Genomic DNA, 26,693 nt, shown 5'->3' on the forward strand with positions numbered 1-26,693 from the left:
TGTTGAAAATGTTGCCAGGAAGATCGGTAGTTTTGCAACGTCCGTTTACTGAATTATTCATTGTTAGTTCAAGATCGTTCGAAACTTTAGTAATATAGGTTTTGTCTAGACATTTAGCTACGTAGTCACTGTGTACAGTCACCTTCGCCGATTGTCACACAAACGAAGAAAAGAAATGCGAAACGGAGATAGTAGAACATAGGATAAGCCGGTTTTTCTTCACTCAAATAATTTTGCTTTGGACAAAAACAACGCTTTACGAAGGTGCCGGAAATATTAAACTGCGAAAGACCAAAACTTGTAGCTAAGATGCCATATATATAGAATATACAAAGATCAACGAATTATTTATGATGAAATGAGAATGTACAACAACAATTTGTAACCTACAACGCGATTTTCGACTTGTCTGTTTTGGTTAGTTCTCTCTCTAAAATTTGCTTTCATCTTTCCATAAATAAAACAATAATGTTTTTTGCACGATTTTAGCGCTCAAATATGAATATTTCATTAAGTTCTACTTTTAAGTGATGTTCTCCATAATTTTGGGTCGTGTTTTCTTGAACTGTCAAGATAAGGCAAGCTTTCTTGTTAAAGTTTGTTCTCTATGCAATAAAACTATGTCGTATATTTATTCGCAAATTAAAACAACTGTTTCAAAACTTCTTGCCTATAAATTGTTTTTCTAATTCTTCGATAAACAAGGAAGCTCTAACATCTGAGACAAACTTTTGATTTGTCCGTTTACGTAAAAACAAATGTTCTACTATCCGTGTTTTTGCTCCAAGGAGCAAGAATTGGAGGGTAAATGCTATTATTCATTTTATTCTTTCATTTAAAACTCATTAACAATTTCTTAACAAAAACCAAATTGCTTTTGAATGGAGGCAAATGAACTCTTTATCAATAATCTTTCCGGCGACTTCCCTAAATAACCTACGCAGGTGATACGCGCTTCAGAAATTATAAAACAGAAAAGAAATTTAACATTTTTCGCACTAAACCGATAAATATGTACTGACTGGTTTCCCTTCTTCATGGTCCCTAAAAAAGCTCTCCATAAATCGATATCTAAAATTGCAGCCGGATAGGGAAGGAAACAGTGATCTCTTTTGTTCTTGCTACACACCTCGTCGTATTAAATTTGACTGCCGGGCGAGGCAAAGTACAGAATGTTCGGCCGGACTGGAGCGGTAAAAACCTGTTCACTTCTTGTACCCCTGAAGATGAAAGCAATTCTCTTAATGCTCTTGATGTTTCAAGCTGTGAGGTAACTATCATCCACCTTTACGAGTAGAGGTTGTTTCACAAGTCTGACTGAGTTTTAAGCTGAGCATTTGAGACTGTGTTGAGGGTAATTACATACGTTGATGTACAAGCCAACCTTCAATAGTACAGACTTTCTATCGTCCTTAATAAATTGAGAAATCGTTTGTTTCAGCAGTAGGAAACCCGATTAACACTGGAACCCAGTGGCTTAAAGACTGATATATATTACATTTTTATTCTTTACGATAGTCTGCGAGTAGAGTGAAGGTTTTAACATGAAGTTACACGATAGCATAATATAAGTATATATATTTATTTTTTTGAAGAAAGTTAAGAGCGATTTCAACATCATGGATAATTTTATTATGTGACCTCGAAAATCAACCGTGTCTATGAAAAATCAGTTTTTCTTTCTAACGACAAAGTTAAGCATTAGGGTCAATAGATATGGAACACGGGAAATTTAACTAGCTTGAAACATTTAAATGTCCTCTTTCTGTGTCAAGCGATATTTTTCAGTTGGAATATGACTTTACTTAAAAAAACGCACTTACTTAGCATGAAAACTACTCGGAATGATAAATTTGACCAAGATCGATGTTCGTAACACGTTGCTATAGTAACAATAAACGGTACTGAGTAATACAGCTCTCGTTAAAACTAGGATTAGTTTTTAAAAAATATCTCAAGCACACTAAAAACTACTTTTTTTATCGCAATAGACCAATATAACTTTGCGACCTAACTAACCTTTCAAATGATCAGTCGTGGGTTGCTGTTTTTACACAGAACAAACTAGAAAATTCTTACAGGAACATGTGTTAGTAGAATATTATAACGTCAAGTATAAATGTCTGTTTAACATCCCGTTTCAAAATAAACATTTACTTAAGTAAAGGCTACCACATTAACAAGAATGCTATTTTCGTATTTTATCTTTTCTAAATTGAATTAAAAAAGAGTGATTTATCTTCCATGTTGCCAGACTTAACTTTTTCCTCGTACGTGAGTGAATTCAATCTTTTTGTTTTTGTTTATTAACATTAAAATTCAATTGACGCCGAGCTAAGATTCTCTTCAGAAGTGACGCGAATCACTAATTTGAAAGGTCTATAAAATGCCTTATCGCATAGTCAAGCCATATAGGATTTAGATATCGGTGAAAAGACGAAGTGCCTCTTTCGTTTGTTATAGTTGAAGCCTTGAATCAAAGATAAATTTACGCAGATTCATTTTTAGTTGGCGGAATATGCTCGATTGTAACTTTTAAAAATACATAAGCCCTAACATCATCTGGCGTAAAAAGAAAGTTGTAGAACAAGTTGAACACCGCGACGACAGGGGCCTAGGTCCTGGTGCTGTGTTCTTGAGCAAGACACATGTTCTTTCCCTTTACAGTGACTCGCAGTCAATCTGTTTCTCAGTTCTCCTTATTTTAAGGGATTTGATTCACGATTAAGTAGAAGCATGAGCAAGGATATATGGAACATTTTCGCAGTGTAAACATATTTTCATATTTCTCCTATAAACGGGTTTTTTCGCGTTCTAAACGCTCCGCACGTATGCACGGCCGCACGTGCGTCCACAAGTCTGCATTTACTCGTTTTGAAACATTCGACTTTTTAACTATGCCAAAATTTTTAGTAAGTCAGCAGGATGCTGGTGAAGCGTCGAGTTTTAAACAGTGCATTTAATCTGTGAAAAAGGCAACCTTGTCTTTGAAGCATTATTCTTGATATGTGCATATCTCTGTTAACCCTAACAAGTAACTCCATGAGGTATGGACGGACACCGGGTTGAAGTGCCAACGCCGGAAAACCGTAAAAAGCTTGCGACCTACTTTAAGGAGCTCAGTCACTGTGTTTTGTCTTTTTTTTTTTGGCCACGTACAAAATCTCCTTTAAATGGAAGGAAACTTGAAAATAATAGCTCACTAAGATAGGAAAACATCAAAGAGATAATAATAAACCATAAAGGAACAAGGATGGTAAAGGATGGCAAAGATTGACACGGATTGCAAACGACGAATTTGAAAAATTTAGGCTAAACTTTTGCAAATGTGCAAACCGTGACTGAGTTCCTTTAAGAACGCAGAGAGTTTCAAAAATAGATACTTAAAATTCTAATAAGAGAAGTTATAGATAAACATTTTAGGATGAAAACTTGTGAAATAAATAACGAACAACGTTTCTCCGCACTCGTGACAGCTCAAAATGTAAGGTACAATAATATTTGTGAATAAGATTATATCATCGCACTTAAAGGAGCTCAGTCACGGTTTGCGCATATTGAAAAGTTTAGCCTCAATTTTTCAAATTCGTCGTTTGTAATCCGTGTTAAGCTTCTCCATCCTTAGCCATCCTTGCTCCTTTATGGCTTATCATTATGTCTTTGGTGTTTTTCTATCTTATTAAACTGTTATTTTCAGCTTTCCTAACATTTAAAGGTAATTTTGTACGTGGCTCAAATAACGCAAAATATCGGCGCGACTGAGCTCCTTTAACATTTCGAACTTGACAATGCTGTCACGAGGACACCAAAACGTTGTTAATTCGTCATTAATTTCGCTAGTTTTCTAAAATACTTAAAAGATACATTTCTTTTACTGTATGTTGCAGGCTGACGTCACAATCCGAACTTGAATCAGTCAACGAAGAATCAGACGCTAATTACAACAATGATAATCGTTTTCTGGAAGGTAAAGTGTCACGAAGATCGGCGAATGACGACACGATCACAATACAACTGCGACATCGTTCCAATATCTCATGGGAGTTTTTGGCCATTTCTTTCAACTTGACTACAGAAGACTTGGAATTGAGGTAACATGCATTAATTGGTTAAAACTACTCTTTCATTATTGATTACCCTTACTAATTCTATTACTTTTCGTAAGAGTTTTTTCTGGGACTGGTCTTGAGCAATATTCTTGATCCTCTCTTGTCTTAAAAAGTTGAAAGTTTTCATCACTGATTTTCGCCGCCAAAATTTTAACGACAATTTTCGTGTCCATTACGTGTGACAAGTAGGCGGTTTTACGAACTGGCATCGCTTCATTAATGAAAGTTGTTAACTAAAACTCAGAACCTAAATGATGACGGAAAGAGTCGTTAGTCAAATGTTTAAGACATCAAATGTTTTAAGACATCTTTCCAGCATTACACCCACGAATTAAATTGTCTTAACAGGACGTCTGTATACTGGTGATGACTTGAAGTAGAAGAGTTAAATAGCTTCCAGAATGTTCAGGAGATATAAAAGAAGATTAGAGACGAAAATTTATTCAAATTTTAAAAGCTTTCAGGTTTTAATGAGAAATTTATTAGCTTAGTTTCCGGGGTCTTTGCGGGTCCACGAGGGAGCTTACGTAAACCACGCCGTTACCGCCGACGGCTGCAAAAGGTTAATAAGAAGAAAAATGAATGGCTACGCACGTGCGCTTTAAATCTTGGTTGATTTTGTTGCCGTCGTCTGCAAACGAGATCGTAAAATGACCAAAGTCTGCGTCCTCTGGAAAACTTGAACCACGACGGTGAAATGCTAATGTTTCTGTTTAGAACTGAGTACTGTCTGCACATGTCAAGTTCTTGATAGTTCTGACACCCGTAGACACACTGAACAGAGCCAGATAAACGTGAAATTCGTAAGTACAATCGGCGTTGTCCGCGGCGTCGCCGTCGTACCTGCGTAAACCCCCCTGCAATGTGACAGGTAGACATTTTATAAGTCCTTTCCACTAATACGTCCCTGGTCTTTTGATTTCGCAATGAGCGAAGGATTAAACAAAAGGTCGACTTGAGGTATGTCTTTGTGGCGGACGGTGAACGCAATAGCCCATTTCGGAGTTGCCTTCTCCTTCACATCACCTGACACTGACTCATTCTGTAACTTTGGTGGATGTTTGTCTCTCTCCTCTGCAGAGGCTCAAAGGGGCTTTTCGGGTGGAAAGAATCCGCTGAATGGTAGGAGTGCAGGCGCGGGGACCCAGCCTACTTTGCGCCCGCACTCACCCCGCAAAGCGGCTTTCTATAACGAACGTTTCGAAAATCTGCGGAGGAGAGAGGATGTTTGTAAAAACCTCTCCTAGAAATAACATTATTAATCGTGCCATTTTTTTTTGTCTCAGCTACGAGACGATTTGGAATGAAGGAAAAAGAACCGTAACTTTAAAAAGAGCAAGAGGACCAGCTGAGGACAAGAAGGATTTGCACGCAGATGAGTATCACACATCCAAGCAAACAAGGAACAAAAACGCCACAAAACAACACGGGTAGAGTTACGAGGGAAACCTTTTTTATGTTACTGAGGGTTTTCAGAAATACTTCCAGGCAGTTTACGAAGAAAAATCTCTGCTGATCTTATATATACCTGAAGAATGTAGTGTCGAAACCGGTTATCTTCATTTGCTATGAATTTACATGTGTACGTTGAGTGATGAGCTAAATATATTTGCACCACTTTGTTCCGGGGGGACTCCCATATAAAAAGGACAGGGTTGCTCCTCGGAAATTTTTAAAAAAACCCATGATAAGTGTTTCGTTGATTAATATTAACTTCGTTTATTGACATTTGATTATTTGATTAGTCGCGTGATTGACAGCCGATGGCGTAATCGCTAAGTAAGTTGATCTTTGAGTTAGAATGACACGTTTTCAAAACCACGAAATCAGAGACAATGGTCATAAAGCGTTTTGTACCTTACGTTGAACATCGCTAACCTGTAGTATTTTACTGCTCGATCTGCTGACCCGTTTCGCTGACCTGTTACCGAATTAAGTTTGACTGGATATCGCCACAGAAGTAAGTGACCGTTTGTTTATGTAACCCGTTGAATTTTGATAATTATATTTTCCATGCAATTTCATGAATCGCTCGCTATTAGGTTTCTTAAGAATTATGTATCTTATGTATCTTCCTTATAGATCGAATAAAACAATATAAAGATTATACGATTCCGTATCCAGTCATTCATCCGAGAATCATTTTTTCCCCTGGACCAATAAGTACCAAAATCTTGTCTTGTAGGCGTGGCTTGAAATTTTTTCACCCCTAAGAAGTACCAATTCTGAAACAATACATTAACTGACACTTTCATAATTTTTTAAAGGCGATAAATACCTTATACTCGTAAAGTTGATTGTCAATTCGATCGAGTTTATCAGTTCGATTATTAATTTAGTGATAACTATAACTTGTACCGACGAGAAATAACATTTGTCGTTAACGTGAGATTTAATCTCTGTTGAAATTATCAGGGACACAAATCAACGTGTAAGGGCCAAGCGAGTGATCGTGGGAGAAGATGAACGAAAAAACCTTCCGTCCTCGAGCAAAGCCCAGAAGTCACCGCACTCCGCCGCATGTAAGGTATCCTGCAAAGGATTCTGTTCCTGGTCGTGTTCCGGCATTTTGATTGGTCAACGTCACGTGCTTACAAGCGCGCATTGCATCGACGACGTGAACGTTGCTACGCTTCAAGCTGGCTTCCTGGAGCGAAATGGCCGACTACAGTGGTATGGTGTGAGCAAAGCTTACGTTCCACTGCGATGGAAAATCAGCAAAGATGACGATTACGCAGTGTTGAAGTTACGTGGTCTTCCAAATCGACGATCGTTTGTTCATATATCATCAATGTCTTTGCCTATAGGTTCTATGATTTCCATCACGGGTAAGCGATGATATGAATGCTATCAAAGTAGAGTGAGGTCCGTATTGGAGAAATATTGGTAGAGTTTATTTATTTATTTATTTATTGAATTGGTCGAGTCACAGGCTAGTTCCATAAACGAGGGTTTCTCAGGGGGGGGTCTTTGTTCCCTCGTTCTCTTCCAAAATTGCCCTATGTTCCCATGTTCCCACACATTTTCGTTATTTGTTCCCCTTTGTAATTTTTCGAATTTTGTTCCCCTGTTCCCAAAAAATGGCTAATGTTCCCTTGTTCCCTTCGATATTTTGCCAATGTTCCCTTGTTCCCCAAAACCCCTGGGAGACCCTCATAAACCTGAAGAAAAAAAGAACGAAACCAATATTCTTAAATACAGACCGAACAAGGTAATTCAATAAAGTATTTATTATAATGGCTCTCTTTAATCTGCTGATAAATTGATACGTCTTTGCGACCCATTCTAGGTAAGCGCGCGCACAAAACGGAAGTATTTATTTACATGTACATTTCTCATTTCGCCGCACTGAAATTGTCCTCGATCCAAACACGAAAGTAAAAAGATTTCTACTTAACAAAAAACTGTCTATTCTGTGCAGTGAGCTGAGAAAAAGCAATTGGCCAAATTAATTCGTGAGCGGCCATCTAAACGGTTCGTATTACAAAATTCGTGCCGCTAGGGAACCAATCAGAGTTCGCGTTTTCATATCAGACGGTTCGCTGATGCATAAAACATATTGACTGAGAAACCAATTAAGCATACTGAAGCGCATTTTCTCCCCTGGGTACCCCTGTGTTAACAGCACCTTAATGTGCAACTTTCCAAACCCCTTTCCCCGAATGCCGCTAATTTGACACGCCGACAATTTTGCGACGATTTGAAATCCATCTTCGAGGAATCTCGGCACAATTGCCTAAGCGCAACAAACAACAAAAGGCTTTTGTTTGGACGAATTTGACTCACTACAATGGGCCATTTCTTGATACGACAGAATAGATAGTGGTAGCGTAACCAATCAGAGAACGGCATTCGCGATAGAACGCTAATAGATTTACACTAAAACTCGATAGAAACACGGAAAGCATTATCTGCTCGACTTGTCTCGTTTTCCAGTGTTTGGCCAGGCGGCGAGTTGTAATTGGTCAAAGTATATTTTATTTGATTTTGCTTTACTACACAGGATTTCCAAGTGACAAAGCTCCTAGCAGTCTTTGGATGTCAAAATGTCGCGCGCTCAAAGTGACCAGCGGTCTCATTTGGAATGACTGTGATGCGGCCCGAGGAAGTTCAGGGTCCGGTGTGTTACTGAAGGACACCAGCAGCGGATCCACTCGAACTGTTGTTGTCGGCGTCTTATCACGCGAGGGAACTCTAAGAAGAGGCTCCAAAAAACTACGACTTAACGTGGCTGTTCATTTAACGGGGACTCGGTTGTCCCAGGTTAATGAATGGACAAGCGAATGAACTCGATCTCTGTCACAATTAACAGCAATTCAAAATTAAAGCTCATGGAAATACACAAGCTGCGTGATTTATATATTACTAGGATAGTTTTGGTAGTAAATTCCTTATGTTCAAAAATTTAGCAGCAGATTAATTTTATTTGTCGGCTGGGATCGCCTGGTTATGGCTGGCCGATGCAAGGTTGTCAATCGCAGTAATCGATAAATCATGGATCACGCTTTGCACCCAAACGGTCTGCCTGAACCTGGCACCCAGTCCCCCTCTCGTGATTCTCTCCACACGAGGCTTAAGCCCTCCGCCCTATCTCACAGCAAACAACAATAACAAACAAATAAAACAAAGCTAAAAAGAACCACGCAAGCAAGCAAACACACAACAGTTGGTAGAAGATCACGGTGTTTCAGCATGATAGAAGGAAAAATAGTGAATTCTTGTATCTGATGTTTCTCCTTCCTTCGCGCCGGGACACGTAAACTTCGATCAAACAACAGTAAACCATGTCTGCCCACAATACCTTTCGGCATTGTTGCCTTGCAGGACAACCTTTCTCGAAACGGCTGTATGCTTACTGCACAAAACTTACTGTGTAGGGGAGGCGCAGTAGTCTAGTGCGCTCGCTGGACTCCGGACGCACTGACCAGGGTCAATGTGTCGTGTTCTTCGGGCAACAGTGCCTCTCTCTCCCCAGGTGTATAAATGGGAACCGGCGACTTTAATTCTAAGGGAAAACTCCGCGATTGACTAGCATCTCGTCCAGAGAAAGAGTGGTGGTGGCAGAAATTATTCCGAATTGCTACCGACAGTGTCGAAATAACGCAACTGCTACCAAAGATATGCTAAGAAATACTACGACAAAATCATCATATTACACATTCCTTTAATTCCAAGATGAAAATACGAAGTAGGTCGAACAATTACATTGTCATACATCTTGTTTGTGGGGTGGGTGGGGAGGGTAGGTAGATATTTCCTTCCTTGCCAGCTCACCTCCTCTCCACAAAAGATCCGCTCTATTGGTAATAAAGCCAAATATGTTATTTCTTTATTTACACTTATCTTTTGTTAGATTTAAATTTTTTGAAAGGTAATACTTAAATCATCCAGGCTTCATAATGCAATTAAAAATAGTTATAAATCTTCATTAATATTGCAAAAACCCTCACATAAAGGGAAGAAAGCGTTAATATTAATAGCGCTTTTAGAAGAAAGCGATAATAAAATAGTCATATTATAAATATGTCATTTCAGAAATATCCAGTCACACACAACGCGGACTGAAATTGAATTAAAACTCAATGACGGTGAGATTTTAATGAATAAATATAGCTCTAAGCGCGAAGACTACGAGTAGCCGAAATACGACAATCAACACCAGAAGTAAAATAAAAACCAAAGTAGTCACTCCGGCCAATCACAATGGACGTGGACAATCCAGTAAACCAATCAACACTCCAAGCAAATACGTCACCAGCACAAAGCGCGGGAAGACGTGCGATTGAGTCGCAACTGGTTTTGGTTTTACTTGTAATTCGATAAGAAAGTGGCGCGATTTTTTTAAGCCAATCGAGTAGCGTGGTAATGCGACATCAAAGCGAACGCGAATTACTTTCATTTTGACCCTCAAGTGAAAACAGCTCTATCCTGTGCTACGATAAATTGATGAGAAACCTTATGATTCCCTGAATTCCTGGCAGAGTAAGATAGCCTGAAAGTTTTCCATTAGGAAATTGTAATCACTGCCTTTCTCCAAGGTACGGACAAAATACTTGACTGAGGTCTTTGCGCACGGTGAGTACCAAAATCCTAGAGCAGCGTAAACATCACGGATTTTTGCCCCAAAATCTTTCAATCATTTAACGAAAATTTCATCTGCTGTTTAAAACTGGATTGGAGATTCAGGAGATTTGGAAGATTCTAAATTAGAAGCAAGAGGGATCTTGAGGAGTTCTCTTCAGAGTCTGTGCTATTATGGTTCTTAGGTAAAACACGATTCGTCCTCTTGGCAGTCTCCAAGAAAAAAAAACTACCAAAACAATAGCGATGTTACAAAATCAAAAAGCTAAGAAACATGCACAGCGAAGTTTGTAGCTCCCTTGACCACACTTTCAAATAAAAATTAAATACACCACGAGAAGGCAGATCCAGGGTTCTCGCGGCTTCCACGCTCAGCGCGCGCGAATTTCGCATTCACTCGCTATTATTTCAGTGGGATGACAGAATACCGCTTGCAGTCTGTCTCCCAAAAGTAACTAGCATAATGTGATCTGTCCTTAGTAGAGAAGACGTCTGAGGGCAACGCAAGTTTCGTTGCACAAAGGTAAGTTGTCACCACTGAAAATGTGGTGAAATGCTCATAGTCAACATGGCGGAGCTAACAAGTCAGTCTTGCATGCTTTCCTTACCGGTGCATGTTACTGACGGGACGCGGATTGGCTTATTTTGACTCTATCTTATGTGAATCGCCGTGAAGCCCCTCTACAGGCCTTAGCAGAACTGCTATGTTGAGATCCATAGGCTTCGCAAAATGTTCCCATCAGGGAATGACCCTAGTGGGCCTCAAAGATAAAGTGCGGGGAGGTGCCAAGAATTAATTAAAGGCATTAAAATTGCACTTTTAGCAGTGGCGGATCCAGACTTTGAGCTAACGGGGCGGTTTTGTTTTCCTTGCCCTGCCGGCCCAGATCCGCCACTGATTTAGTATTTTTTTGCGTCACGCTTTGCAAAAAGAGGATTCTTTTTGTGTTTAAGGTCCCCACATCAGTTTTTCGCCGAGCGCCCACCAGGACTGCTATGTAACTGTCTATACCCTTCCACGAGAAGGACACTTGTGTACTCTGATCTACCATACAACAGCTCAGCACGTGATCTTGAAGCGACTGTCTTTACACCTGAGTACATTTCACTCCTGGTAATTTGCCACACGTTATCCACCAGTCCCACTGAACGAACACGGACGACACCAGAGGGCAGCCGAGACGGACTGGGGCCTGCCAATCTATACTGTCATTGCCCATGAGGTAATAGATTTTGAATGTTACCACAAGTGGATCCTGTGGGTTAAGAGAAAAGGGACGAGATGTTTTTAATACGAACAAAGGTCTCCTTTGTTTATTCATTTTGGGTTTGGTTTCGAGTCCTAAGTCGGGTTCCGCGCCTTGAGTTGTGCTCTTACGCAAGACATTTTACTCTCTCAGCGTCTCTCTCCGCCCGCGTGCATAGATGGGTACCAGTGAAGTTTGTGCTGGGGGGATAACCCTACGACGAAGTAACATCTCATCCAGGGAGGTGTAGAAACAACCCCAATTACTTCATAATGTGAAATTCGGGAAAAAAAGCCAAGATGGACTAATGGACCACTGAGTTGAAACATCGTTAAAAGGGCATGTTTTCTGTGCGTACAGAAGAGTAGGTTAAAAGGGAATCTATTCCATGCATCAGCATGACAAAGATGCCTATTAAGAGGAACTCACTGTAGAAACAAAAAACTTGAATATGAAACATACCAATAACTTTTGTAGATGGGATAGCTGCACCACTTGTTGTAACATGCCTCCATTTTCGAGAAGTTCTTCACCGGAAAGAAGACGAACTTTGGCTTTAACAGGCTGCAAAAAAAAAAAAAGATGTTATCCCAGTGGGTAAGACAGTGCTTGCTGTGAACTGGAGAGGGAGCCACCTTGCAGTCAAAAATTTAAGATGGTTCTCAACCCCATCTAAGCAATTGTTTAAACTTTACAATAGGTTGCGTCTTACCCTGCAAATCAAAATCATATGGAGTTCACTAGGCTAGGTTTTGAGTTATTAGCCGGTTTAAGCTAGAATTAAGGGTGTTTTTAATAGGTCATACTGTTGTTATGGTAACCTATTGTGTCATGAAATTATAACGTGTTCACCAATGACTGGGCAGTTTTTTGATACCGTGATTGGAGCAACAACTGATAAATGGAAAATAAATTATTAACGCCTTAAAACAGGGGGTTCATTAACATTCTCAGCAGGAGGGTAACTGGTTTTCAAAGGCGTGCAAAACTTTTTGAACTGAACTTCTTTCTAGAAAAAACCTCTACATGGTCAAACCAGGAGGGAAACATTGTCTGCACTTCTGCACAGTCGGTCAATTTGCCCGGTGCCCGGCCCTTAATGAAACCCTTGCCTTAAAGGAGCTCAGTCACGCTTTGCGCATATTGAAAAGTTTAGCCTCAATTTTTCAAATTCGTAGTTTGTAATCCGTGTTTATCTTCTCCATCCTTAGCCATCCTTGTTCCTTATGGTTTATCATTATCTCTTTGGTGTTTTTCTATCTTATTAAACTGTTATTTTCAGGTTTCCTACCATTTAAAGGTAATTTTGTATGCGGCCAAAATAACTCAAAATAACGTGACTGAGCTCCTTTAAAACACAGTTAAATAACAACTTACATGAGGTACTTCTAATTCCATGACAACTTGGTGTAGTGGAACGGGGTTTGCATTTAGAGCGGCTATCTTCAGGTCCATTACGTTAGAAAACACAGGCCTGCACTCAAATGAAATGATCACTCCATCTTTATTGATTGAAGGAATTGAATCTGGAAGACCTAAAAATAATTGTAAAAGAAAGGAATTCAATGTTAAGACCCCAAACTGAAATAGCATGCTGTGGACCATTGAGCCGCTCTGTTACCAAGAGAGAGGCCTAGAGAAGGGTGACTAAAAATGGGCAGAGGGCTTGGGAGATTGAGCAAATAAAATGATGAGCTCTCGTTCAGTAAAAGATCACAGGCTTTATTTCACTCCATCCTCTCAAACCTCTGGCTTTTTTTCTCTTTTGTTCTCTCGTAACTCCTGTTTAACTAACATGGTTCAAAATATAAGTTCAGGGTCTATTTTGTTTAAATTCTCTAAACAATTAATCCAATAAGTGCTTTCCTTAGAATTTCTAGTGCCCCTTTCTGGCAACTAAAGGTAATTAATGACAACCTCGTCGGTCGCAAAGTTGCTTTAAAGTAGTGTACTGTAAGTCGTGTAATTATTGTAATCTAAACAGTGTAAATAATTAGAGCAATATAATGTAAGTGAATATAGTGTTGTATAGTGTATAGTGCACTGTTCGTAATTGTATTGTAAGTATCGTTTCCCTTGTGTTATTGCAAATAATAATAATGATAACGATAACGATATAACGATAACGATAACGATAACGATAACGATAATGATAATAATAATAATAATAAAAACTAGATGAAGCCTGAGAAATTTTAGATCACCTTAATGCCTAAACTTGGCTTACTAGGCTGCATCTACTTTTGCATGGTCTCTGCAATTGATTTTACTTACAATGAGCCTGAGTCCAGAGTTTCATTCGCTCCACAAACTCATCTGTAAGAGCAGTTGGTTCAATGGGATCTGTCAGTCGACAATCCACAACCGAGTCGCTCTCATGGCAAGGTCTTTGGATAAGATTTCTGTTTCTATTGGCATTACTGACATCTGTTGAACAGTAATAAAACTACCTTCATGAATCAGTATTTTCCATCTTTATTGATGTAACTTTTTTGTACTACAGCATTCTAAAAAGTCTCCAGCTGGTAAGATTTGTGTAAAGTTTGTCAACAGTGATTTGACAGTTCCCATAGGTTTTCACCCATCTACTGTTGGCCAAATTAAGAGGGAGTCCACCAGAAGTTTGAATAACAAGTAGACAAAAAATTGCTACCGAGATTATTTGCATTGTATTGAAAACTTCTGTATGACTGTTTTAAATATCTTCTCAAAGACATCATTTTATCGAAAACGAATGCTGAAGTTCATATGGAACACCTGAAAGTACTGGTTAAAGGACACTGATGGTGAGATTTTACCAATGTTTGCAAATTTTCTGAACTTTGAAATTTATTTCTTTGACTTCCAAGGGAAAATTGCTTTTGGTGTTATTTCAGGCAAACAATTTATCTTTAACTTTTAGAAAATGCAAAAAGGACTGTCACTATTCTGGTATTCTTGTCCACTTAAAACTGAAATTGCTTGATTTCCTATTAGATTTCGCTTTTGAAGGTGTTCTGTTTATAGTCTTTATTGGTTTTGTTTCAGTGATGAATAAATTGTTTTCAAGGTACTGGGATCTGTTGAGGTGTGTTTCCTCTAATTCAACACATGCATTACCTTCACTGAATCAGTTGTTGACAAATTACTATGTACAGTTTGGTTAAGATGGTTCTAGTCAATCCTGCAGTTTGTAAGTTGATGATGTTTAGCAACGTGAATGTTAACTTCAACATGTCTTTGTGTTCAGTTAGTCTCAAGCCTGGCAGTCAGAATATTTTTGATATCCCAGGACTCAACAAAACTTGAATTCCAGCTTGCCGTTCTGGCAAGCAGCTCTCAAATTTTGCATGCCCTGCGCAAGTCTTAGTTTACTTTTTGTTTATTTAGGTGGTTGAAGACTTGCCTGGGCATTTGCCCATTGGGCAAGTGAGAATGAAAAGTTACTCGTCCAGCAGGAAAATCTACTTGCCTCGGACAACCAGGCACACTTTTTTCAAGCCCTCTATTGTAAACAGCTCCATGTCAGATGTTAGGTTTGTCCCTATATACCCCAAGAACACAACACAGTGAGAATATTACTTACCCCGAGCAACATCCATGAGGATGAGCTCAATTCGTTCATTTCTTCCAATGTGTTTCAAGAGATGAAGAGCGTAAAGACCATTGGGTTGTTCTGGTTCTTCATAAGCCTCCTGCTGAGAGCAGCTGCAACAAAGTTTCAAGCTCAACTGATCAATTTCCATAACTACCTCTCATATAGTTGGTCTAATTTCAGTTCTGAGAGCTTGGTTTTTGATAAATTACACCCAACAATCCCTGACTAGTTTGCAGTTTTTGTATCCTTATTACCTTCTGGTTTAAGACTGTTTTGCTATTTTTTAGTGAAATTAAATGCTGAGAGCTTTAACTAAGATTTCAAAGAACTTTCAAATCAAAAGAGAGATTATTTGCTAAGGAGTATATTAAGCTACACCATATTGCATGTTATGTTTCTCTTGTTTTTGATTAATGATTTCTTTTTTTGTGATAAAAGAGCATGCCCATTGTCTGTAATTCACATGTCTGGCCCTAGCTCTGGTGTTTTTCTTTGCAAGCCTGAGACATTTGAGAGACAAAGACTTCAAAACATTTCAAATGCGACTGCGAGATGTTCAGACTCTAATTAAGATGTCAAAAACAAATCAGGACCTTGAGACTTTCTTAAGCCTTGATAATAAAACAAAATGAAGTAAAAATCAAGAGTGAGAGACGCACATAACCTCTAACAAAACACTACTGCAAGAACTGTGGATTAGATGAAAATTTTGCGATACCCATGGTTTTTTAAGGAAAACCCCTTAAAGTTGGTGGGGCAATTGGAAGACTCATGAACAAAAACTGTAAAGTAAGTTTCAAAATATCATGATTGGTGAAAAACGTTCTCTTGGCATCATGATATTCATAACATTATGCTAATTGATTTCCAGAAACCATGTACAACTTATAACAGGATATTTGCAAAGGTCCTTCTCTTCATGAACAGGACACGCAGAATATTTTCTTAATTGATCACCTTGACAACAGGCATCATGAGGATGCTGAAATGTCAGTTCTTGTGGCTTATTTTCACTCTTTCAAACTCTTTGTAAAAAGGATATGACTCAGTGAGTGTATACTCACCAAGAGTATGCAAATATGTTGTTTCCTTTTGGTCCTCTTTTACAATAATGTACAGTGCCACTTTTGTTCGGCAATCTATTTGACATGGATGAATTTTAATTAATAACGGAATTAGAATTTTAATTGAACTGATGCTGTGTTTATAACATCAGTAACATAATAACAAGGTCACAGAAATGGCAATCTGTTTACAGGGATGACATGGATGAATTTTAATTACTAACTGAATTAGAATTTTAATTCAACTGATGCTGTGTATAACATCAGCAACATAATAACAAGGTCACAGAAACTTATAGAAAAACATCTTTAGCTGGTGTTTTGAATCACCAGTGCAAACAACAAGGCACAAGACAAAGAAGGACTATAATAAGCATAATCCTAGGGAAAGAACTGGTATTTTCTATGTGAGAATGAAGAAGACACAAACACAAATAACAATCAAGGCAACATCAAATGTTTCAACAGAATCACTTCATGTGTAACAAGTTACTAATTATTCAACTCTTACCTAATACGACAGGAATCAATGATCAGCAAGTTTAGCATGGTGTCACAAGCTTGCATGGTTTCAAGAATTTCTTGAGCACGTAGACTGTCTTGTCTCTCATACTTCAGATTTGCATCAACAGGAAGAAGAAAGTTTTCCCCACCATCCTCGTATCCATGGCCAGCATAGTAGAGGACTCCATAAACACCTTTACCTAAATATACAAAATCTTCCAACTCAGTATTTGAGTGCAACTACCTCAAGTCCCTTCAGAACAACCCACAAGTGTTTCCAATCATTTATTAAAGACTTAAATCAAGTACCAAACATCAAAGGTTCTTTGATCCATTTACTTTAATAATGATTTTTTTGATTGTACACAGATTCTTTCATTCATGTGGTCAAAGCTCTGTTACATGTAAACCAACCTCAATTTTCTGTACTTGTTTGTTATTCACTTTAAGCCAAGGTCCTAAATAACTCGTTGTATATCGATCTATGTCATCTGCCCTGAGTTTTAACCACGACAATATTACTGATCACTAAGTCGCAACTGTTGCAAGGATGAGTAGGTAATGGAGCGGAAGTCGAAAATTGATTGTTTGACTCCAAAATTCAAATATGGCATGTTTCAGCATGTTTTAGTTCAAAACTAAAAAAATTGCTGGTTGACTATTAAGTATTTTTACACGACACAATCCAATTAAAAGTCAATATTCAAAAGTCAGGGCATACTGGTAATTTTCATACAGTGTATGTACAATGTACAGTATATTGCAACAAAGAAACTGGAAAGGATAGCAATTTATCTGTTGGAGGAGATTTATCCACCCTTTGTAAATTCTGGCCTGGAAAGGCATTTAATTCATCTCACCTAACAATCTACAAAATGAAAGAACTGCAATCCTCATCTCACTCAGGGTTAGGTTTACCAATGCCACAACCTTAGAAGAAAAAACAAACAGCAAACCATTAATTCCACGTTGAAACTTTCTTCAGTTATTGACTAAATAGATGCACAGTCATATTCTCAGACAATGACATCTGTAACCCTTAAATTGCACCGAATGGGTGTTTGTTATTGTAAATTTTTGGTACACTAGTTTGAGCTTGTGACCTATTTAGTGATACAATGCAACTTTGTCGTGTGCAAAACATAAAGCTACAGTATGAGTTTAGACATCATCACGTCATAAGTGTCTAAAAATGTTCTATTGATCTTGTAATAAAAGCATTTTCTCTATGTAGTTGGGCATACAATTAATTGACAAATTATTAGTTAAAAAAGAAATCAGTATATATGAAGTTGATGTTAATCCTGCATCAGTTCAATCTTGTTTGACACAACTACAATCAATGCAGGCAGTAAGGCCCTATTCTATAACATACATGTCTTAAATGCAAACCAAAGCCACAATTTTTAAACTTTTTAAAAATGAACATGATGGCAGAATAAAATTGATGGTGACAAGTATGGTATTTGTACAGTGCTGTACTATTGACATTTTTCTACCCACATTTCTCCTTTGTCTTAAAAGAACTCCCAACAACATATAATACTTTTAGTCCTCACCTTAAATCCAAGTGTATAAAGAGCTTGAGCCACATCATATGCGTCTTTTTCAGAATAAAACAGCCCTTTTAATTTGTCACATTCGTATTGCTGATTTCCAATGACAAGAGCAACCTTGTCTGACACAACTATAAAATAAAATCACAATAAGTGATTGAAACATGAATTTATGAGACCTTTACCCAACAAAAAGCAAAAGTAAATTTAAGGTAAAGGAAAAGTCTGCATATGAGCCAAGTGGTCCATCAGGCTGGAGTTTATCCCAGTTTCTGTAGCATGAAGTGACTAGGAGTATCTAACTGAGTTCATTCAGTAACAAAGAAAAATCTAGGAATGGCTCTGTTCTTTGCATCGTTACCTTTTCTAGCATACCTTTCTAATAAATGACCAAAACCATCAATACACTCTGTTCAATTAGGAAGAAAAATAGCATGGGCATTGACCAAGTAAAATGATTGCTGTATGAATGCCACGTTCATTTTTTTGTAATCCTTACGCGTACGCTGAATCACATAAGTGCGCCCAAAAACTGTGTTTGGCCACCTTAAATGGAGCTGTTGACAGAGTACTCACACCATGATTGTGAAGGTCACTGGTTTTAGTACTGCAAGACAAGCTTATAAAGTTTATCACTGCTCATGCAATAACAGCTACAAGTCAATTCTACAAATTCATAAAGCAATAAACTAATAGAGCAGTTTTCAATTGAGTGTCGTGAAACCAAAACTAAACCAATTACTTACCAATTAGACTACTCAGCCAATCTTAAACCATAATAAAACCAAAACCAAAACCAAAGTAATTGCCCGATTACTTGTGACACTCCATTGAAAACGGCTCTATCAAGCTTTATGCATTATTTTAATATTCACCTGGTCGTGCTGGGCTATCTGGAATAACACTGGGTTGTCTGTGTTCAGTAGGCTGAAGCACAACATTTGCCTCGCCATGGTCTGAGCCTGTCAACAGAATCAATGTACAATTACAACATAATGTATAAATATACCATTGTATTGTTTTTACTATATTGCTTATAATAATTAACTTTGTAGATCAATATATACGTAAAATAAGGATGCTTCAATTTACTGTACTCATGAAGACAAAGAGTTAACACTAAAGGGCTGGTTTACACTAGTGTATAAGCATAGTATATACGCTTGAGCCGACATATGCGAATGCAGTAAGAATAGATGCTGATAGTTAGCACCTTTTGTTGGAAATTTCCCAAACAAAAGGTCAATGTTCTCACCAGGATTTTGCCTTAGGGAGCTCCAGGGCTCCCTCTGCTGAAAACTAGGGGCGCCCTGTAAGAACATTAGGGGAACAAAGTTACTTTTGGTCCATTATTGGTGTGGAAAAAATTCTTCATGATTTCTCTGCCTTCCATTTCATCAAGGCAACCTCAAAAGGGAAATCTTCCAATGGTGGTCCTTCAGCTGAAATCACCACTAGGGTGTCCAACTTCTCTGCTTGTAGCCTATTATTTCTATGACAGTTTTTAAGGTTGTTTTGAAGGCTAAAACCCCTTTCACAGTCTGCAGTATGTTGGGCAACATTAACTACATTATCATCTTCATTGCCATCTCCACCATTATCTTCTATTCTTGCTTCAAGTCTAGGGACTTTAGGGCGAAAGAAAGAATCTAATTTTTTGCTGTACCATGGTGAATCAGCTGTTTTTTTTGTCAGCAAAAACCATGCAGTACAAATAACCTGAGCCCGCACTCCAAATGGTCTGTTACATGAGGTACCCTCCGAATGCAATACAGCAGATGAGGTGTTTACCATTCAGTAACATACACCAATCTTTGCCATGTATGTGAGACCAACGAAAGTAAAGGCAATAAAATTAAAGACTTTAAATCTTTTGATATCATCTTTTTTTATAATTTGAACAAGCAAAATACTGGGGTGTTAGGTTGACCATTAAAATGACTTTAACTGTAGACGGGTAACCCAAAAACACTGACCCCCGGTCCGCGGACCCCCACTACGGACTGAGTCCGCAGACTATCTATGGACCAGTCCAAGGGCTACCCCTAAAGACCCCCTCTACGGACCAAGCCCCAAAATAGAATAAAAATAAGAAATAAATATTTCAGTTATGGATTGTCTAATAGATCGTGTCTGCGAAAGTTCGAACGTTACATTTTGCAAATGTAACATTCTTGGGTTTGGGCTCGGGTGCGGGTTCAAGCTATATCATTACACATTGCCATTTCCTTTGCTGTGGCCATACTGGATATGAAAGACCGTGAAAGCCTCCAGCAAGCCTCTGGGAAGCCTCGAAATTTGTGCTCTTTCCCGTCCACCATTTTGTTCAGCCCATTCACTTGCAGATTCATGAGCTTGTTCCAGGCTTCATAATTACAGATACAAACAAGCTTGAACGACCTAAAAATACATCTTCCATGGCCACATTGAGCCACGAATGGAAGGTAACAATTTTACCTTCTTTTTGCCATTGGCATCTCTTTACGCCGAAAAAAGCTTTTAGACTTTTTTTTTTAGCAGAGGGGGGTGTTAATTACATTTGCACTGTGTAATACTCGAAATTTCGCTGACACAATCTATTAGACAATCCATAACTGAATATTTATTCCTTATTTTTATTCTATTTTGGGGGGTGGTCCATAGAAGGGATCCGTAGGGGTAGTCTGTGGACAGGTCCATAGATAGTCCGTGGACCTGGTCTGTAGTGGGTAGTGGGGTCCGCGGCCCGGGGGTCAGTGTTTTCGCGTTACCCACTGTAGACTTTCTTAAGTCTGTTTAACTTGTAACTTGCCCTAACATACGGGTGCATCTTCTTGGCTTTTAATGCGCCATCTCAGTTTTCCTTGCAGAAATCCCACAAGGCTGCGGCCTGGTGAGAACACTGAAAGGTGCTAATTATCAGTATTGTACTAACTGTGTGTATTTCACCTTATGCCTATGCTCATGAGTTGGTGAAAACCAGCTTTAGTTAACAAATTAATGTCACATTATATATTTTTTTCTGGCAGTCAATATCTACTCTGCTTATTGTACATATACTATGCACAATGATGTCTTAGTAATTATTCCTTCTTTCTCTCAACTTCTCTTATCTGATGCAGTATCTGTTATTAATAGCTGCAACGTTTTACTTACCATTTTGCTGATCCATTGCAGGATGCCGAACTGCATCAAACAAAACAGAGAATGAGTCAGCTTTTAAAACTTATACATTGACAGTCATGTTAAGAACATTAACATTGAGTAGAAATGCTTTGCAGTTTAACCAAACTGAATGAACAGTGCAGCTGGAATAGTGTTCTTAATGAGCCTTAATGAGTCTCCTTCTGGCTTCAAGAGATAATTGACTATGTGATCAATAAAGATTTCTGAATCAGTAGTTCACATTAAAGGAAGGAAGATTGAAATCTAGCAGTAAGATGTAAATGTAAGGCCTAGGGAAACTTGGAGACAAACTGTGGAGAGGAAAAGGGGGAGTTTAGATACAAAGGCTGGCTAGATGCTTACATGTGCTGACAACCAAGATGCTTGGTGAGCAAGAATGCAAGGCCCTCTTTCCCTTGCGGGGAAAGTGACATGATGAAGACATACTGTCCAGTTTAAGTCAAAAGAGTTTTTAGCCACCGCTAAAATAGATTAACTAACATCAAGAGGTCTAGAGCTTACATTTCTCCCAGAACAGCATTTATTTAAGTATAAAGATTAAATGTAGCTGCAGTAAAAGATAACCCAGAAATCTATTCTCAAAATTATGCAAGTATATAGTTTGGAACGATATTAAGTACCTTGTGGCCTTGGTTCTAAAGCCAATGGTGAGCCATAATCAGACAACATGGTGTGCTGGGCATTAAATGCTACAATTTCTTGGTAAGGACGAGGCCCTAAAAAGGTCAGTACACATGACTTGTTATCTCTAAAGAACAATACCTACTAAATCCAAATTCTTTTGCCCAAGTTAGGACTCAAGTGTATGTGGATAAAGATCTTAGCAGGGCTGGTCCTCATTGGTGTTTATAAATTATTAAATAAATTAAATAATAAAAGCATCACAACTTTTGCAAAGACATAGTTATGGTCTATTTTACTGGGTCGCACACTTATCTATCATGGTAAACAGTGCATCCCATAGACACCATAAACAGAGTCTACAGGACGTACCAGCTAGTTTACAGGTGCTGTTGCATACAACCAGAAACTTATGATCACATGTTGAATACTAGGCTTGTCACTTCCATTTCAAAATAAAAAGGGGTAAACATATGTTTTTAAAAGTTAAATGTTTTGAGTTCTTGTCATCTTTTTTCAAATCCTTTTTGGAATCCATTACATTTTTTCCTGTCACCTCCCTAGCAAGTCAAATATTTACATCTCTCACAATTATTTTGCGCGTACACTATGTCATGCAGGGTACAGGGTTTTCAATAAGTTTCGAAATGGCCGTCAGAGCTAACTAAAGTAGGTGGCAAACTGATGAATTTTTTAAATAATTTGAGTGAAAATACAGACAAAGTAGGGCGGTAAGGGGTAAATTCAGACAAGGTAGTCGGCGATTTTTGCAGGCTGCCAGCTTCCAATGAAACCCCTGCAGGGTAGGAAAGAACCCAGGTCCGATTACCTGGGGCAAGTAAATTTTGCTCTTGGACAAATAAAAATAGAAGATAAGTGGCCCGGTGGGCAAGTGAAATTAGCGTCAGTAGTCCTGTGAGTCTGAATTAAAACGTCAGCTTGACAAATGATTATTTCCAGTCAGAAGCTATTTCAAAACACTGCAAGATTAGTAACCAATTGGCAGTAATTTTTAGAGGTTTTAACCAAGCTACCTGTAGCAGCCCAGCTGTACTTTGAAAGAACGTTTCTTTTACTTACTTCCATCTGGTCCTTCAAAATATATTTCCCTGTCAGGTACCAAGTTGTTATTATAGAGGTACTCATTTTCTTGAGGTGGACGAGTTTCTTTCAAATCTAACAAAGCAAAGTCACACAAACATACATGTGGCAAACAAATTTCTCAAGAAATCTAAAGAAATCATGGAACATCTACCAACTTTTTCCCAGTCAGCGGTGTGGGATTTTTTTCCTGGGAGTACTGAGATTTTTGAAGATGGCCTAACCATGAATCAAAAGTACTTGAACGTCCCTTTTAAAATTGGAGACTTTGTTAGAGACTGAAATGTTCAACCCAGTAATCAAAGTTGGCATGTATAATGTGACACTACCCCAAACTAAACTAAACTTTTAAATAATTCCTCACATTATTCTTATTAAGTAATAAATGTACAATCAGGTAGCTCCAGACTTGAAAAGGCCTGCATATGAGCCAAGTGGCCCATCAGGCAGGAGCTTATCCTGGGTTTCTGTAGCTGTAACCCCTAACACCTGTTACCGCTGAGTATGCTTGATTTTCCTTTGATGATACGGGTGAAATTGCCTGTTGTTGAAAGAATTCAACCACAAAGTGACAAGTTTGCTACGGGTGTGGAGAACAAGGCTACAGGTGACTCAAACCTTAATGACAGCCCTGACTAGGAATATTTCTAGTCTTCCCTGGATGGGATGCTAGTCCATCACAGTGTTACCCACAGCAATTAAATTAGCTGGTGCCCATTTGTACACCTGGGTGGGGAGAGGCACTGTGATAGCAAATGTCTTGCCCAAGAACACAACACAATGTCCCCTGCCAAGGCTCAAACCAGGACCGCTCAATCCGGAGTCAAGCACACTAACCATGAGGTCATTGCGCCCATGAAGAAGTAGAGTTTTTCAGTGGAAGGGTACAAAATGCAGAAAGGAATACCTGTAACAGACTGGCAGAAGTGAAATCACTCATGCATTATGTTACAGTACAAGGTCGCAACAATTCATATCCACAGCTGTCACACATTTGATAATAATTCCCACCCTGTCTTAACAGACTTATACTTGCATACAAGTGAACTCCAATAGTTTGAGCTCACAGGGGAAACAATAAATTGTTCGAAATAGTGGGAGTTCAAAATAGCCATTAGTAAATGACTGAGGGAAAACCCAAGGGAAATGGTTAAATTGAGTTTGAAATGACAGGGAATTCGAAATAACTGAGTCTGAATCAGCCAAGTCCAACTGTATTACAAGTAACTGTCCATAACTGCCTTTAGGGTTTTTTTATAAGTTACTAGAACTATAAGCTTGTCAGAATACTGCAGTTGTCGTAAAAATATACAGGGGTACAACATACTAAAATTGTCTAATAAGATATATGTAAATAATTATCAATTAAGTATTTAATGTAAATTATAGAGTGGTCTTCATTTGAATATCGAAAGGTAATCAGTTTTGCATCAACTAGGCTACACGATTGGCTTAAAAACTTGTGCCACTTTTTCATCCAATCAGAAGAAAAAACCAAAACCAATCGTAATTCACTCGCACTCATTTTCCTGCACTTTGTCTCAGTTAGATGTTAAATTACTTTGAGTTTGATTGGTTCATTGTATTGTCGGCATCCTTGGAGATTTTCTAGAGTGATTACTTTGGTTTGGGTTTTACAACACTCAGTTGAAAACCACTATTGTTAAGAATTCAACCGAAAGAAATTACTAAGCAACAAACCTCCTGTGGAGTATGCACCAAATAAGTTCCCCACAGGAGGTACATGTAAAGGCCTGTCATGAGATCTGTGTGTTTGATGGACATCTTCTCTTGGTGGATGTAGTGGCATTTCTATTGAAGACAACAAAGAAAACCTTCAGCTCAATACTAGGTAGATCATGAAGCTTTAACCGCAGTTTCCACAAGTCCTATTGCCATAATGATTTGAATTGGTGCATTCCATCTAATAGGCACTCCCCGCTAAGAACAACCTCCCTCCCCTCCCCCTTCAACAAGTTATTTGTTATTATTTTTTTTTCCAAGAGGGCACGGTTGAAAAATCCTGCAGTCTGATTGGTTCTTAGCATGGTATGCATCTGAAAGACAACTCCACAATATTGAAATTCATCCAAACCACTGTTGCATAGATAAGTTAACTTGGGCAAGGTATGAAATTAGTTGTTCAGACAGTTAATTAACTGTAATTATAAAACCTAATAGGTTTTCAGCACAGACATTTAGTTCTACAAATGATCTGTGGTCTATTCTAGACCTGTTCTTGTTACAATTTCTCTATCTCCTTGCACTTGCAGCCTTTGATCAGCTTTGATTCCGGTGCCAAATCAACTTTTATTTTCAAGCAGTTATGTACGTCACTGATGACAATTTAATAGCTCCACCAAATCTTTCATTTTCCTGCAACCGCCTTCTTGAAAAATACATCCTCAAGATGAAGCCAAGAGATCATAGATACCAATAGCTGAAAAGTTATAATCAACGAATCCGAATCAAGTTGTTCGTCCAGTCCGCAAAAGCGACATATTCCACACTAGAGTGGAAAAAACTTGTTGGTGAACAAAATTCAGAACATTTTGGTCGAAGGCATGAAAATCAAATATTTTCTTTAACGTTTTCACTTTTTAAAGTAGCCCAGGTTATGAATATAGACAATCGGAGAAAATTATTTAATATCAACAAAGCAAAAATGTCCTTCGATGAATAGCCAAATCGATCACACATTGTTTCAACAAAGAAACATGCCCTTACATGCAGACTAACACAGACTAGAAATCGAGCACACTATCAAATTAGGTTTACAAAGTTATTGACGATGTACCATAGGATTTACCTGTAAATTCAACTGGTCTGAGAAGTTCAACAGCATCATCTCTTTTCATCTCCTGGAGATATTTAATTAAATCTGTCACTGTCTTTTGCTCCCCTTTCTCAGCATTCGACATCCACCATTCCGACAACAAGAAAGCTGTCGGATTTTTCTGTCTCTCGAAATTTCTCACACTTTCGTAGGTGTAGTTCATTTTTCCAGCGAGATATCTGAAGTCTTTCAGGGGATGTCTCGGATTAAGTTTCATACCAAGCTTTTCGAGTACATCCATGCTTAAACCGCTCATCAGAGTAGGAACAACATTTGTCTTATTCGTCGCCATGTTTTCGTCTGTCACGCTGTCATGTGTTGTTTCTAGGGGGAGGGCACAGGGGTTTCTTTTGGTGCTTATCGCGTCATCTCCCGCGAAAGCTCCAATCTTGTCAAAAATTGCGGCTCGTGGTTCCACAGCCACTTTGACAATGTTATGACGCAATTTATCATTAATAAAAGGACAGACACATAACAAACTGACGTCAATTTGTTAATTTGCAACACGACAGCATGTGCCTTTCTTCCCACTAGCCAGTGGCGGATTCAGACCTTGAGCTAAGGGGGGAGCGGGGAAGCGATTTGTTTTGCTTGCTCTAAATGCATGCCGGCTTTTCTTCCTACGGCAATTTTCTCCTTTTTCCCCAAAATAAAAGGGGGGGGGTGGAGGCCCGGGCCCCCCTAGCCTCCTAGCCCCTCCCATCGCGCTTTATGACATTTTTGCTCGGGCATGCGCAAAAATTAAAACTTTGAGAAAGTGACCTACCTCTTTAGGATTTTCGTTTTTTTTGTTTTTTGTTTTTTTTCATTTTAGTTTTTCTCTTTTCCTTTT

General features: G+C 38.5%; 2 protein-coding genes across 2 annotated transcripts; one reads left to right on the forward strand and one right to left on the reverse strand.

Moving 5' to 3' along the window:
• The first annotated feature begins 965 nt into the window (after positions 1 to 965).
• Positions 966 to 8,454, forward strand: LOC110068593 (serine protease 23-like). Its single transcript, XM_020775989.2, has 5 exons — positions 966 to 1,270; positions 3,888 to 4,091; positions 5,396 to 5,539; positions 6,525 to 6,937; positions 8,113 to 8,454. The coding sequence occupies exons 1-5, from the start codon at positions 1,173 to 1,175 to the stop codon at positions 8,394 to 8,396; spliced, it is 1,143 nt and encodes a 380-aa protein (XP_020631648.2). The 5' UTR covers positions 966 to 1,172; the 3' UTR covers positions 8,397 to 8,454.
• Positions 8,455 to 9,256: 802 nt separating this feature from the next.
• Positions 9,257 to 26,200, reverse strand: LOC110068592 (mucosa-associated lymphoid tissue lymphoma translocation protein 1-like). Its single transcript, XM_089278805.1, has 15 exons — positions 25,835 to 26,200; positions 24,727 to 24,837; positions 23,005 to 23,100; positions 21,924 to 22,019; positions 21,274 to 21,303; positions 19,014 to 19,100; positions 18,142 to 18,269; positions 17,443 to 17,512; positions 16,590 to 16,782; positions 16,079 to 16,153; positions 15,003 to 15,124; positions 13,712 to 13,864; positions 12,815 to 12,972; positions 11,900 to 12,001; positions 9,257 to 11,446 (listed from the first exon to the last, which is right to left on the reverse strand). The coding sequence occupies exons 1-15, from the start codon at positions 26,151 to 26,153 to the stop codon at positions 11,279 to 11,281; spliced, it is 1,908 nt and encodes a 635-aa protein (XP_089134931.1). The 5' UTR covers positions 26,154 to 26,200; the 3' UTR covers positions 9,257 to 11,278.
• Between the last annotated feature and the right edge of the window lie 493 nt (positions 26,201 to 26,693).

This window comes from Orbicella faveolata, unplaced genomic scaffold, assembly GCF_042242905.1.
Source record: "Orbicella faveolata isolate gen_17 unplaced genomic scaffold, um_ofav_v1 contig_46, whole genome shotgun sequence".
NCBI lineage: Eukaryota > Metazoa > Cnidaria > Anthozoa > Scleractinia > Merulinidae > Orbicella > Orbicella faveolata.